This window comes from Styela clava, chromosome 2 (assembly GCF_964204865.1).
Source record: "Styela clava chromosome 2, kaStyClav1.hap1.2, whole genome shotgun sequence".
Classification (NCBI taxonomy): domain Eukaryota; kingdom Metazoa; phylum Chordata; class Ascidiacea; order Stolidobranchia; family Styelidae; genus Styela; species Styela clava.
In genome coordinates this window covers 26,260,523-26,275,482 of record NC_135251.1, presented here as the reverse complement: position 1 = coordinate 26,275,482, position 14,960 = coordinate 26,260,523, and the positions used below count along the sequence as shown (strand labels likewise).

General features: G+C 36.1%; 1 protein-coding gene across 2 annotated transcripts; it reads right to left on the bottom strand.

Annotated features, from left to right (window-relative positions):
• Nucleotides 1-3,434: 3,434 nt before the first annotated feature.
• LOC120336234 (uncharacterized) lies at nt 3,435-8,381 on the bottom strand. Of its 2 annotated transcripts, none has more exons than XM_039403861.2 (8): nt 7,957-8,381; nt 7,555-7,868; nt 7,337-7,480; nt 5,957-7,066; nt 5,471-5,779; nt 5,016-5,226; nt 4,300-4,429; nt 3,435-4,002 (listed from the first exon to the last, which is right to left on the bottom strand). In XM_039403861.2, exons 1-8 carry the CDS (start codon nt 8,331-8,333, stop codon nt 3,808-3,810), a joined length of 2,790 nt encoding a protein of 929 aa, XP_039259795.2. In that variant the 5' UTR covers nt 8,334-8,381; the 3' UTR covers nt 3,435-3,807. The 2 variants fall into 2 exon arrangements, with proteins under 2 accessions (XP_039259795.2, XP_039259796.2); XM_039403862.2 differs by having other exon boundaries at nt 5,016-5,223.
• Nucleotides 8,382-14,960: the final 6,579 nt, after the last annotated feature.

Here is a 14,960-nt window from a genome sequence, read left to right as displayed (position 1 = left end):
AAACCTATGGGGAGGGGGTATATTCACATGGCTAGCACAAACAGTCCCCGAACTCGTAATGGAACTAAAATAAGAAAAATCGGAATAAAAATATGGCCTAATGATTAGGTTCTAATCCTAACCTGGTACACATACTATGGGAGTACCAAAGTTTCTTTTTGAACTGAAAAACCTGGTTCAACTCGTGAATATGTTGCGATGTCTTTATTAGGTCGCGAGACGAGGCCGTTTATCATTCAGTTCCGAAGCGCACATGACGTAACTACCCCGAAATAATTTTAAAATGCCCCTTAGAAATTTAGTAACAAATATTACTTTGTTCCCATTTCCAAAAGTTGCACGTTTTACGAAAAACGCGCTTCTACTGCAAGAAGTATGTGTCACCATCTGTCCTATATCTTAGCCTTTCCGACAACAGTGGCCGATAAATGCAGATTTCTGCACGACGTAACAATTTGAATTTGATCAGTTGTAGGCGGTCGGATAATCTCAGATGTACTGCTCACTTTTGCGTTGATTTGGGTAGCTTTTCCATCGTTTTTTCTAGTTATTATTAGGAAATTTATTTTAATACCGTGTTGAAAAGTATAAGTAAGCTATTAAACACTTGTTCATCATTATTCATTACCATGAATAGCAAATTTAGTTGAGCACTAGCTCATAAAACGTTGTTAAATAGGTACGGTACGGTAACTTCAAGGAAGGCTAGACTTGAAAAGATACAGTATGTCACAAACAATGATATTTTCATGCTTGTATGGAAGGTTTATGAATCATTTAATGACGATTTTTGAGTATTCAGCAGACTTATACTACTATAATATACTCTACGGTATATTTGATTCAGAAAATAATGGCCGTTTGTGTAATGCCCGTTTGTGAGAAAGAGAGGAAAATAACCAACTTTACTAATATCAGTTGGTCTGAATTCACAGAGTCGACAAGAACCTGGGCAGCAATAATAAGTTATGCAGGAGTTGAAAGAAAAATAGCATTGGAAGCGATTGAGAGGTGAGTAATCTTGTATCAAATTGTTGACAGTTGATGTTTTAAAGTATATAGGGCATTTAAGACTGTGTCATTTATCGAGATTCAGTGTACTGTAGTATAGTATGCAAACACTGCAGGACTGTAGTATATAAGATTAAATGCAATACCTTAGAGAAGTATTAGTCAGTATTTAGTGGTATTTTTTATTTGTCGAAAAACACTCATGTTGTTCCGAATATGATTTTCTTCCTAATTTTAGATACGGTACTACAGGAGAAAGCGACAATGTTCCACCCATCCCACGTAACGCACGCTACCAATGCTGCTGCTATCAGCGCTATACTGTACCTGTAAGAATAAAATGAATAAAAAAAAAAGCTTAATGGTATATGAGAATCATAACAGTTGCAACAGGCTGTTCATATTGAAATACATGGCATTCTTCTGCACTTGATAGGAATGAGGATTTCGGAAGCAATTTTAAAGGAAAGTGAATTAGATATTGAAGTTAATATTTATGATGAATACTATTTATCAGATTTTTCAGACATCTGTTAGTGTCGAAATTCTTGTTTCTATAAACAAGAGAGCTAAGCTCAAATATATGGACACGTCACGAGGTGTCGCTATTTTTTATTCTGACTCATAAAAAAGGAATGTCTTAAAGTCCACAGAAATTTTTGAAATAAGTAAAAGTAATAGCCTTCTGGCGAAAAAATCAGTCTTTAACAACTGAAAATTTCAAAGCATTTGGTCCTGTATTCGAAGAGAAAAGCGATTTTAGGGTGACGGAGAAGAATATGAACAACAACAACATAGCATTGAAACGATCGTTATGTACACTGACGTGTCCAAAAATATTGTCCTTGTTTCAAATACACAACCACATAAACTGAAAAGACTAATTGTAATATTCCTGTTCTCTATGTTATGTACATACTGATTCATTTAATTTTTTTGACTTTTCCGTGTAAATTTCTCAGTAAGAAATAACCGATTTATTTTTGTACTCACGATGTTACTTTGTGACTGCATTGCATAAAAATTGATGCGTTTTATGGCTTCTACAAAATGAATGCAACTTTTTATTCCGTGTTGTTGTAAACCTACGGTTTTTGATGATTCACTATATATATATATATATATAATTTTTGCATTAGGATTATTAAAGCATTTTTTATAGAAAATGTGCAACTTCCGTTAGTGGGAACAAGCTGTAATGCGTTCAGTACGTTCATTTTCATATAAAACTGAAGAATTTATTTAGTTTCCACATGTGCGTTACGAAACTCGTGTCTAGGCGTTTTTCGTGTCCTCGTTTCATGGCCTAACCCTACCCTACGACAAAGAGCAGTGCAGCAATCCTCTCGCACATAACCATTCCCGCACGGGATTCGAACCTGCGAACTCACGCAGATTAATCAGAGATGGGGTGGCGAGCGTATTACTAACGCTTAGCACGAAACCACACAGCCGGGCCAATAATAACCGCACCTTGGTTGTTTGCCTGTCTTTCCCCATTTGAAACTGGCATTGGAGATTAATATTTCACCGATATCTGCAGTATATTATTAAATCAAATAATATTTATTTCTGTTGCAACAATTTTCTCGAAATATCAGAAAAGTATTTCAATCCTTTCGGGTCTTATGTGGCCAGTTTCAATTATAACCCTTGGCTGAGCAGTTTTAAGTATTTCCATCGCAACGCGTCTGTATTTATCGAAATACCCGACAGAGAAGAATCTTCAAACTGTTTTAATGCCAATTCGTATGATTCATTATGCCTGACACGACTAGTCTACCAGATTTATTTAAAATAAATAATAATAATCAAGGAAAAAAACGACTTTTTGTGTGAACTCGGTAACGTTGTTGATTATGGAATAGAGAGTCATCTGAGCGAAAAGAATAATCTGCAGGAAGACTTGACATTCGTAGAAAAGTTTTGGAGTGTCTTTGAAATGGGAGGTGAGTTCGATTTACCACGGCGATTGTTGCATTGAAAAAAAAATCACCACTTTGTTTCAGTAATAACTCGCAATAGGCTGATATCAAGTCGAATAAATAAATTCCAATGCTTTAATATCTAAATAACGTTGCTTAACGTGAAATGGAAATTTTTTTGTCACAGCGCCAATGTGACTTATATTTAACCTTGCTCTGTCGGTTTTTTTGACATAATGTTACGCATGGAAGCATTGGTATCTCAGGAGTGCTGTACTCGAACATTGGAGCTTGCCACAACTCTTAGCTAGACTAACTACTTGATGGTCAATGATTCGAATTGCCTCATTCCAAAACTTCTACCTTCATATTTACTAGCATTTAGAACATTTGATTGTCATTTCAAACTACACACCCTAAAAAATAACAAGAACTATACAACATTTCTATTGAATACTAGACAGCTTAATTAACCAAAGGTTATTATTTGAGAGAAAAGGCAGCAAACAAAAATTTGTTTTGTTCATATCTTCAGCAAAATGATAACAGGCAGTGTTAAACGAAAAAATAACCCACATTCTATAGTATGTACATGGTAAAGGCAATCAGGGTATATACATCTTTCCACAATAAACATAGCCTTATGCTGCAAATTTATATATATATATATAACGAGCCTCTATTGAAGATGTCCAGTATAAACAAAATCTATAGGGGCATGAGAGGGCAGAGGGTTTTCTAATTTACAATGATAAGTCTGTAAGCATGCATCAATATGGCAGAAATATAGATACAAATAAATTTGTGGTTTTCCAATGTTAGCACCTTATTAAATCACCAGCAGAAAAGTGTTAGTTTACAAAAAATCTGATCAATTTTCTTTTCCATAGCTAAAAGACCTTTGATTACTTCTTGATCTGTCTGGAGAATGTAATTTCTTTGCTGATGACCTTCCACTGAAAGAAACAGAAAGAGACCTATTTCCTTGTATGGGTGGTGTACCCTGGTATCTTGGAAGCCTGCTATTCGAGGTAGTTGTATGCATCTTCGCAGGACTGTACCCAAACTAAAAAAATGAAAATAACATGTTTACCAGAACTCAAATTTTGTGAATTTGATAGACCGCCGTAAATATGGAATGAATGAATTTTGAATGTGTGTCAAACTGAACAGAGACATTGGTGCCTCATCAAGCGTTGCATCAAACAGGTAAAATTTTGATCCATCATTAACCAATCTGATAAATAAAATGCTAAGCTGAGAAGTGACACTAACCAAGCATATTTTTGGGCAGAGAAATATTGCTTGGAGCAGATGGCAAACAGAAGATTAGATAAAGATTTGATTCTATGGAGTTGCTCACTTGAGATTTTCCTTCTGTTTTCATGGAATTCATTTCATTAGTAAGTACTGCAAGTGGCGATCGTACTTGTGATTGTGTATATAGTTTGCTTTCTGTTTTCTGGGATGAGTTTGACATTTGCCTCAATATCCTGTAATACAGAAAAAAATTTGCTTCAATGAATACCTAATCACGTCGATCGAATAATAACAAGTTCATCGGTATACAATTGATTAAAAGACAAGCTTAGAATCTATGTGAAATAAAAATATGATATGTTGGGCTTTTCACAGTGTTTGACCCCATTGGTTGATAGGATTGAATCCAATTGGTAATTTTTTTCATCAACCATGTTCAATCTTCTGAACAGGTTTGTTATTTATGTAATCCCATAGTATGTATACCAGGGTAGGGTTATGCCATAATTTTATTCAGATTTTCCTTATTTTAGTTCTATTATAAGTTCGGGACTGTCTGTGTTAGCCAAGTAAATATTACCCCTGTCCATAGGTTTCAGACCCTTTACACAACTTGATGTAAGACAGGTGAACAAAATTAGTTACTTCCATATTGGTACACATACTTCTGGAGTGCTGTTATTATGTATACATTGTGGAACGGTAAAAATAACAAGATGACAAGCTGTGGTTTATCTAATGATTCAGACGTCCTGATGGCTTCTCAATGACAAAGTAAATTTTTGAATTCCCATTTTGACTGTATCTATAATATAATACCTTTGATTGTTTTCTCGTCCCGAAGCATTATATATCAATGCAGTTTGACGAGTTGATTCATCAGTTGACAATGATCTGGCCTTTAATTGTCGCATTTTTGTGCTAAAACTGAGCGTGATGTGGGAAGGTGTGTCCTCAGACTCAGCTCTGGCAGATCTTCGACTGCTTGTGATCTTGGATGGCTGTCTTAATTTTCTAGGCTTCTTCTCTTCTAGAAATAAATATATTTACAAATTTTACAAGGTAAAAAGTGGCCAGTTTTACTGCTTCGAGTCAATTTACTAATGGTATTTCAAGAAACCCAAGTAGTAAAATTTGTGATAAAATAAGTATTCCATAAAGTAATATCATCGCAAACTTCAATAGACTTTTAAGAATGCGTCTCCATCATTATGACTCCCGCTTTAAAAACTATAGAATGAGCATAACAAAATGATTTAGTACATAGAACTCACTAATAACTGTTTTATCTTCGGAAGCATTTTCCTTCTCTTTCGACTTCTCCGATACTTCTGAAGTGCTAGTATGAGACAAACAACACTCCGCTGTGATTTTCTGTTTGGTGGCGAATCTATTGGAATCTGAACTTTTTTGTTCAGAATCATTTTGAATTTCGATAGGTTTTTCATTCTGTTCTGCCATTTCCAGATTGTCAAATGTGATGTTATCTTCTTTGTGGTCAGTGATTGAGTCGGTCACTTCCATATCAATTGAAACTTTCCCAATTGTTGAAACTGATTCCTCTTCAGCACCAGTGACAGATTCTGAATAAAAAAATTAATTAAATTAATCTGGTGTTTGGGACTAAGAACCATTAATTTTTAGAATTTCAAAATTAAAATTGTGTTCATCCTGAATAAAGAACAGAAGGACCACAAAGTGAACAGATAACTGGCAAATGCCAAGAAATAGTATTATTGTAATAACACAAACGCACTTACCACTATCAATAGTTAAATTTTTGGAATTAACTTTGTGTTCATTCACCGACGTGACTTGAGAAACCTGCGGTTTACTTTCTACCATTTCTGGTAGAAGGCACAAAAGTTTTTCAGTTTGGTTTTCTTCAACATTACAAAGAGGAATTTCAGATTCAAGTGGCTGAGTTTTGGAGATTCCAGATTCATTGCAATCTGTATCCTTCATATTATCAACAAGGTTCTCTGACCCAATCGTAACAGATGCAGGTTTTTCATAAACTTTGTTAGAAGAAGACTCATCATCATTCACATCAATACCCTTTATACAGTCAGACATTTTCTTATCGAGTGTTTCACTAGTTGATGAATATTCATTATGTGCAAACTGGAAGTCAATGGTTGCATTTTTGGCTGCCTTTGAATCATGGTCGCCTTCTTTAATGGCCATGGAGACTAGATCAGATACTACTGGTTCCATGGTTGGTTCTGCATAATTAGGCACATTATTGACTTGTTCATATGTACTTCCATCTGCTTCTGTGGTTGGACCATTAGTAGTAGATACATTTTTGTCCTCATTCAACATTGATCTGCTGACTTCATTGATTGCCTGTGTATTTGTCTTAGTAGATTGCAGAGAGTCTCCATCCTTATTTTCTACTTGTGGTTTATCAACAATACTATTAGATGTGTTGTCATGTTGTTTTACTATCATTGCTGCTTCCATTGCAATGGAACAAGATTTTTCAGAGTCCTGATTGAGCAATGGTATTTCTTCACTGGCCTGTTCTTCATTGACTGACCTTGTATTCGGTTCACCCGCGCCATGATTGCAGCACTCATATTTTTCCGAAACAACACTAGTTGATGCAGAAACAAACTCATGATCATTTACAAGACAATGATTGTCAGGTTCAACATTAATATTAATCATATTTTGAAGCAAAGATTCAACTATGTTATCATCATCCAGATCATCTCCTGTTAGTGAGGCTTCACTACTTTCATCAAACGAAATGCAATCAACTTCACTTCCAATACTGGCAACCATACTTGATGAACAAGAATCATTCAATAGGTCGAAATCACAACAAAGAATGGCTGGAATTTCATCATCAATTTCAGACGCTTCTGCAAAGGAAATGCCAGTACTAAAAACTAAATTGAATGTATCTAAACTAAACACTTTGGAAATGCTTATGTGAGATTTACACCTCGAAATAATTTTAAAACTTACATCATATACATAAAAACACAGTATATTCATGGCAGGACTTTAGAGCTCACTTGCATCAGTCATCTTGTACACAGTAAAGATAGAAAACACTACATAAGAAAAGTAACTTTGATACATAAGTCAGGCATCAATACGGAATACCTAAATTATGTTCCTCTATTTACCTTGGTCAGTGTTAACATTTTCTTCTGGTTTAGATGTTGTATCAACTTGTGATGAAGGTTTTTCCACGACTGTAACCTTTTTATGCAATGGTTTTGCCATAAGAGCATTCGTCATCAAGACTGTTCGACGTAATTCCCGATGGCCTTTAATTAACAAGATGCAAAATAGTTGACAACCAAGTCTAAGACAAATATCCTATCAAACAAAATAAACCAACCTGAAAACAATGCTCCCAATGGTGTCCTTGAAACATCTGTTGTGGGTGATCTAGGATCGTGAAGATTTCTGGAAGTCACTACATCAGTTTGATATTCTGGCTTATCCATTTTGGCTACAGGAGTTCTAACAAGTTCTTGTGTTGGAGATCGTGGATCAGCTTCAGAATCTGAGGTATAGCCTACGTTATGGAGCCCCTCGAGCTTCTTTGGTGTATCACAAATGAGAGTCGAACTCTTGTTTTCTGGAATATTTTCTTCATTGAATGCATCTTGTTGGAATAGTGGAGTTCTTACAATACCTTGTGAAGGTGACCTATTAAATAAAAGTTAATTTGCAAATGAATCAAAAGTGCAAAACTTGCTTATTTAACATAAAAAAGATAAAATGCCAATTAAGATACCTAGGATCCAAGATCGCTGGGTGATTCGGATTCACAAGAGATGTGTATGAGAATTTTTCTGGTGCTTTGCTGCAGTGTTTAGTTGATAACGGTGTTCTGCAGTCTGCAGCTTGAGGCGCAATGTCCGTTATCTGATTATTCTGTGAATTTGATACTGCATGCCTATTTCTCAAGCATCCTTTGTTTGCAGAAGTGACTGGAACTTCTATTGGAGTTCTATCCACATCAAAAGATGGTGACCGAGGGTCATCTTGCAACACTCTCGTCTGCTGCATGAGAGAATCAGATGCAAGTGAAAAATCTGCTCCGGACTTCTTCTCATATTTGTTGGTTTTTTGGGGAGTTTCTGTGCAACAACGACTTTCTGAGCTTCCCATATCTCTGTATTACGTTTTCTCTAATGCAGTAGGCCAATTATATTTGTTCTGTTATTAGATTGAAAATATTTTTACAATCTATGGTACGGTACCGTTAGGGCTGGGAATTTCAGGGAGAACACTTTAACCGTTGGCGTTAACCGGGTAAAATTAATCTATAATTTCAGCTTGTTAAGTCACAAAGCAATTTCGCGTGTTTTTATCCCGGTATCCCTCAAAATTATTCACGAATCAAGATAGTTTCATGACTGATCTGCTGCAATAGATAGACGATGTGGTTCGGACATGTGGAAGTATTTTAGAAAGCCCGATTCCGTCGTCAAACGTAATTTATGTGACAATATTTCAGTGTTCGATGTGCAAATTCTACTTCGAGATATATATTAAGGAAAGACAGCATCAACTGCGCACTTGTTGTATGACATTGAATATCCGATTTTGCAATGAAATCGTAAATCGACCGAAAACTGATTCTGAATTCATCATTGTCAAATTTCCATAATCAGCAATCTTGGTACTCCCCCTATTTTCCACATTTATTGAGTCCTTACCCACGAAGTTAGTGATATTCTTTTGAATTAAATGCCACAAGAAATAAATTTGCGATTACGTAATCATATTTGAAGAAATTGTACGGTATAAAGATGATTTGTACCCGAGATGTCAGTTAAAGGTTAAAATAAATCGTAACCGTTAACCATCTGAAATTGGTTAACCATTCCCAGCCCTAGGTACTGTCGATAAGATAGTTGTTTGAATTGAAAAACAACAGACTGACAGAACGAGCAATTTGCAAAACCGGTGCAGTAACTGCTGAACTGTGTCAGTCGGTACCTGTAGACTATGGTACAGTACCTTGGCAACAAGACTGCAAGATTAATACTGAATCGAATCTTATGGCAGTACAGCACACTATCCAAATTCCAAGAATTTCCCTCCATTTGGTTCAATAAAACAAACACTTCATGTGTCTCACAAACGAGGGGCGTCTGGCACCACTTCAGATGCTACATATCGCGTGTAATCTGAATTAATCGCGGCTGTCACGTGACCAAAATTGCCGTTTTTTGCTAAAAACTCTCGAATGCCACAGTAAAATTTTTTTACCTTCGATAAATCGGATTCTTTTTTTCCCCAAGGAATTCAATGAGGACGTTATTAGATTGCGCTTTTTTGTGGTATTTCGCGCAACTTCATGATACTGTATATTTACCGATATTGAGGAACAACAATGTCCAGACATCTCCCAAAGCAGGGGTGTCTAATCATCAATAAAATGGGTTTCTCTGAAAAGAGACAATGTCACTTGATCTGTATAGTGTGCCGTACTGTATGGTTTTACTATTTTAACACTATAAGTATAAGCTTATTTCGACTCCATAATCAGCATAACAATAAGATGATTGGTAAAAACAAATAAATAAAAACTGATTATGAAATCCGGAGAGCAAACAAAACCTTAGATAAGGTTTAAAACATACCAATATATACTGATATAAGATGGAAGGTTTGGCCAAGACAGCAAGAAGAAGCGGTACCGGTACACTAACCTAAAATAAATGAAATATTTTACACACACAGCCATAGAGAAGTTATAAAGTGAGAACATGATAAATTACATACCGGTACTGGTAGTAAAAAATAAATAAAAATTTCTTGCCACACCATATGCAGATATGCCATACCGGTATTCTGGTATTAATAGTTTTATAATGTTTGCCACTGCCCATAGACACTATCAATTTCAATCAATCAACTGCGGTAAAAAAATTTTAACTTCGGTAAATCGGATTCTTTTTTCCCAAGGACACTAGCAGACTTGATTAAAAAACAAAATGAAAATCGAATCCCAGCGTTTTCAGTCATTTTAACACAAATAACAAATTCTACTGCTCAATGAGAAGGATGGAAGGGGAAATTACTTAACAAAAAATACAAACCAAAACAAATTCCAGCATTGGGCATTAGCTGAAGCTTTTTCAAATACGACTGGAGCCTTCGCTCATTGGCCAACCTTTAACCTATACACGCTTGAATGCGGTCACCAGAGTAAAAGGGTTGATTACTTCAGTGGTTTACAGCCGGTTTGAATCCGCGAAACATTTTTTATATAGCATAAATTGTTTGCGGAACACCATATCATACTTTTGGATTTACCGGTAATGGATGGTTTAATTATTTAATAATTACCTTCATTAATTTCGGAAAGAAAAATAGCTCTGACACTTGGGTTGGAAAAAGATGTAACAAATCTAATCTAATCGGCGCGGCGGTGTGGCTCAACGGGCTAAGCGTTAGGAATACGCTCGCCACCGCACCTCCTAATTACTCTGCATGGGTTCGCATGTTCGAATCCCATGCAGGGATGGTCATGTGCGAGAGGATTGCTGGACTCCTCGCCGTCGTTGGGTGGTTCACGTAACCGCTGGTCGGTTACGGCTTCCTCCACCACCAGCTCCATGCTTCCGAAAACAAACAATATAACTAATCCCATACCCGACTTGGAATGGTAACCGGACGAGAGGCCGTGGTTCGCCATATGGATAAGCCGTCTAATCGGCTTTCCTCTCCCCCGGGATAAATATGTAAATCATATCCTAATTAGTAGTAGAATGTAGTAGTAGTAGTAAAAAAAAAGAAAATTATGTAGTAGTAGTAGTATTTTAGTCGCTGTTCTGACAGTCGCTATTTGGAACCCGAGCCATTATATACTACGAAATGATCCGTGTGTCAACCGGATCAGGAGATACGGACTTCAGCAAATCAATCCGCTTCAGAAAAATTCAAAATTACCAGGACAACTTCATATTATTACTGGATTTTCGAATATGTTCACCGACAGCGACTATACTAAGCAAGCTACGCAGAAAATAACTTTGATATTATACCAAATCAATTTTGCCGAGCATATGATATATATACGCAAGCCGATTTTTTAAAACCAAGCAGCAGCATTATACGATCTATTGTCTGGCGAACGAACGAACATGTATTTTATTCTCTCAAGTCGACCCATCATCATCTATAGCAGCATCATTGGAAAACCAAGTCGAACACAAATGCTCGTGGCCCGCGGAAAGGGTATAGTGATTGGTTATCACTACACATAGATTGTTTGTAGATTGGTCTGGTTCAGGGGTCGGGAACCTTTTTGGTCAAGAGAGCCATAAAAGGTACATATTTTCAACTATATTTCCGTGCGAGCCATATAGCATTTCTTCACTTAATCAGGCCTGAAATTTTCATTCAAAATTCAAATGTCAATATACATTTAAGGTGACTTCGCTGCGGGCCTTGAACAGCTGCTCACATTCAGCACAAGTTGGAATCTAAGATACTTATCGTTATCACTTATCACCCTTCTTTCGTTTAGGCATCTCCGTAGTATTTTTAAAACTAGCTTTGCTATTCAGATCTGAATATGACAAATATTGTTGTAACTAGTACATACAAACGGACGAAAAGATTTATTATATTGCTCCGCGACTCTGAGTCTGATCGCTTTGTAATGTCACAAAATATGTTTCAGAACCCCCTGGTATTGTCACAATCAGGGATGCCACTTTTGGATTCACGAATCGGATCGATTCGAATCGCATCTTTTCCGAGTCGATTCGAATCAGATTGACGCGATTCGGAAACAGAGAGCGATTTACCGACAAAATAACATTGAACGTTTGTTAAATCGTTGTTTTCGGCGGCTTTAAATCTGCCGAATGCGATTATGCGGCACTCCAAATAACACCAAATTACGGGACCGAAAAAAAAACATTGAACATTTGTTAATCGTTGTTTTCGGCGGCGTTAAAACTGCCGAATGCGTTTGTGTGGCAGTCCAAATAACACTAAATTACGGGACGGAAATAAATGAAAACGAATTTTTCGTGATTGGCTTTTTTACTTATTTAACGTCATTTGTTTCAAGTTCGGCACAACACACTCTTTTACGTATCACTCGACATGATTTTGTGGCGTAATTTCCACCAAACCGCGAGTTCAGTTTTCCACTAAATAACTTAAGTTTCTATTACGGGCGAATTTAAATAGATCGTATACCTAAAAATTCGTGAAAATTTTGATGAACATTGTCAACAGCACACCTGCGCTGCGACTAAGTTATTGTACGCCCTGGCATGATTGGATAAAGAATCAGCTACAGACGTCTAGTACTATTTAATTTTGATTGAAATTTAATTTAAACTTTGTTCTGAGTAGAATATTTCGCGTACATTTGAACAGAACTATTACTAAATGAGTTCATCGGCCGGCAATGTTAATTGACAATCATTTTTCTCATCCTAAAATATTTATTTATTTTGTTTGCGTTTGTCAGGCTTCCACTCGAGTGGCGATAAACGAAATCAGGGGGACATAATGTAATAGTACATTCACGTCTTTTTTCAGCTGTAACAAAAAAAGTAGTATTTACTTTTAATTTTGTTAGCGCGATACAAGCGGGAATAAAACATTTCGGATTATTTCTAGCAAATGTCATAACGGAAAGGTGGGAGTAAATAATACTTGAGGAATGGCAACTTGAGCACTGTTTTCCATCAACACGTGCCAGATTTCATACCAGACCAAGCATATTGTGCGAATGTCGTCTTACTGTAGGCCCAGAGACCATGTTTGATCGAGATAAAGCGTCGACCAATTATCGCTCGTCAGCGCGGCGTGCATTATGCACATTTGGAGTTTATGAATTACGAAATTAAACGTAGTCCACGATAATAATGAAGCCCGAGTTAGCCAATAATAACGCTGTAGCCACAAATAATATTGTCTCTAATATTTATGGAAATTTTTTCTCGCAATCGTAGTCGGTAATTTAATTGTGGTTAATTTTATCGTCTTCAATCATATTCTTGCAAGCATTTCCCATTAATATAAATTCGGATGCAATTAGAATGTTTTTGTCTTATTGCTCTATGCTGCTAGCATAAATATAAAATATTGTACTAAAATTTTGAAGATGAAGAATCGTTAATAGGGGCCGCCTTAATTCAATATAACAAGAATTGAAATACCACAGTCACATATACTGGTGTGGGACTAGGGAAAGCAGTGCTGTTACTGTGTTATGACAAAACAGTACAACGGTTCCCTGCTTATTTTCCCATATGAATTCCATCAAATGGCCTCAATCCTGATACAGTATAACACAATATTAACTCAGTATTGTAAGACTCACAGATAAGTTGCAACAGCAATTTTTTCATCAATGCGTTTATTGCTGATATCTATGACCTACATCTACTTTATCCGGATGGAAATAAGTGTGGCTTATTCACTGAAAACCCCTTATCATCCTTGCTATATAGCGTATTCCATTTTCAAATTTTTCTTTTATAGATTTGAGCTTTTTTGTGACTTTGAGCAAACATACGCATGTAATAAAAAATAAAATCTTAATGGAATCAGATTCGGAAAGATTCGATTCGAAAATTTTTGATTTGAGATTCGATTCGAAAAAAAAAATGTATCCAGGAAGTGGCAACCCTAGTCACAATGCCTGTCTGGTAATTCTCTTAGATAGCATAGACATGCGCTGGGTGCGCGTTCTCACACGTATTGGCAAATTTGGCTATAAAAGAGTTTGAAATCTTGTAACAATAGTAAGCTTAGCCTTAGAATACTAAATTTTTCTGGGAGACATATGCTATCACAAAAAGAGCCATATATGGCTCGCGAGCCACGGGTTCCCGACCCCTGGTCTGGTTTATGTGTTATAACCCCAGCATTGACTGACAATAGTTTTGTCTTGCGTTCGTTAACTCGAACTGTCTATCTGTCGATAGCCTTCGGCTGTAGTAAGGAGCCGTTTGAAAACACCTTATGAGTTTATTGCAATTCCGACAATATATACAGAAATACAATGTACACACAATTTGATCAAATCTAGTCTGATTAAAACAAAACACGTTGCTGAATATATAGCTTTCTACCAAGCAATTAAAATAGAATAATGAAACAGATTTTTACATTAACGATTAAAGAATCACGCGTCATTCCGGTTTCTGGTTAGCTTTCGGTTCACTATAATCAAACATTATTAAAAGTGTTTCCTTGAAGTTCATTACTAGCAATTAACTTGTTATTGCCAAGTCACCGTGTTCCTGGTCACGTACTTACTCCAATTATGAGATGTAAAAAATTGTTCTCAAGTGGATAATTTGGTTTTAACAAGATATTTCGAATTTACGTTATTGGAATATTACTGGAAATAAATTTTATTTTTACATGGGATGGCACCGAAAGGCTATTAAATCTTGAAATTGGATTTTGAGAAATTGATAATTGCTATAACGGGAATAATTAATTTTGGTTTTCATGAGTTTCTCACGAATTGGGCCAATTTGGTGTAGTTTTGTAGTTACATAACAACTAATTGGCTACATAACTCCCCCGCAGGAGTTCGGAGAATTCTAAGGATGCAATTTGGGCTGAGAAAGCGGAAATGACGTGCTGTTTTCATGAAATTCAACTAAAAATAAAAAATAAATTTTAAGCTGTATAAAGGTAGATTAAATATAGTTATTCCTGAGATAGTTATACACGAGGTATATTATTGTTATAGGTATTGATGTAAATGCACAAAGTATTTAATTCTTCGTAAAACACATGTTA

Excerpts from the sequence above, each read along its gene's own strand:
- LOC120336234 (XM_039403861.2), bottom strand. The coding sequence starts at position 8,333 with ATGGGAAGCTCAGAAAGTCGTTGTTGCACAGAAACTCCCCAAAAAACC. Across the intron at positions 7,067-7,336 it reads AAATGTTAACACTGACCAAG|AAGCGTCTGAAATTGATGAT; the intron begins GTAAATAGAGGA and ends TTTCCTTTGCAG. Across the intron at positions 5,227-5,470 it reads CGAAGATAAAACAGTTATTA|AAGAGAAGAAGCCTAGAAAA; the intron begins GTGAGTTCTATG and ends ATTTATTTCTAG.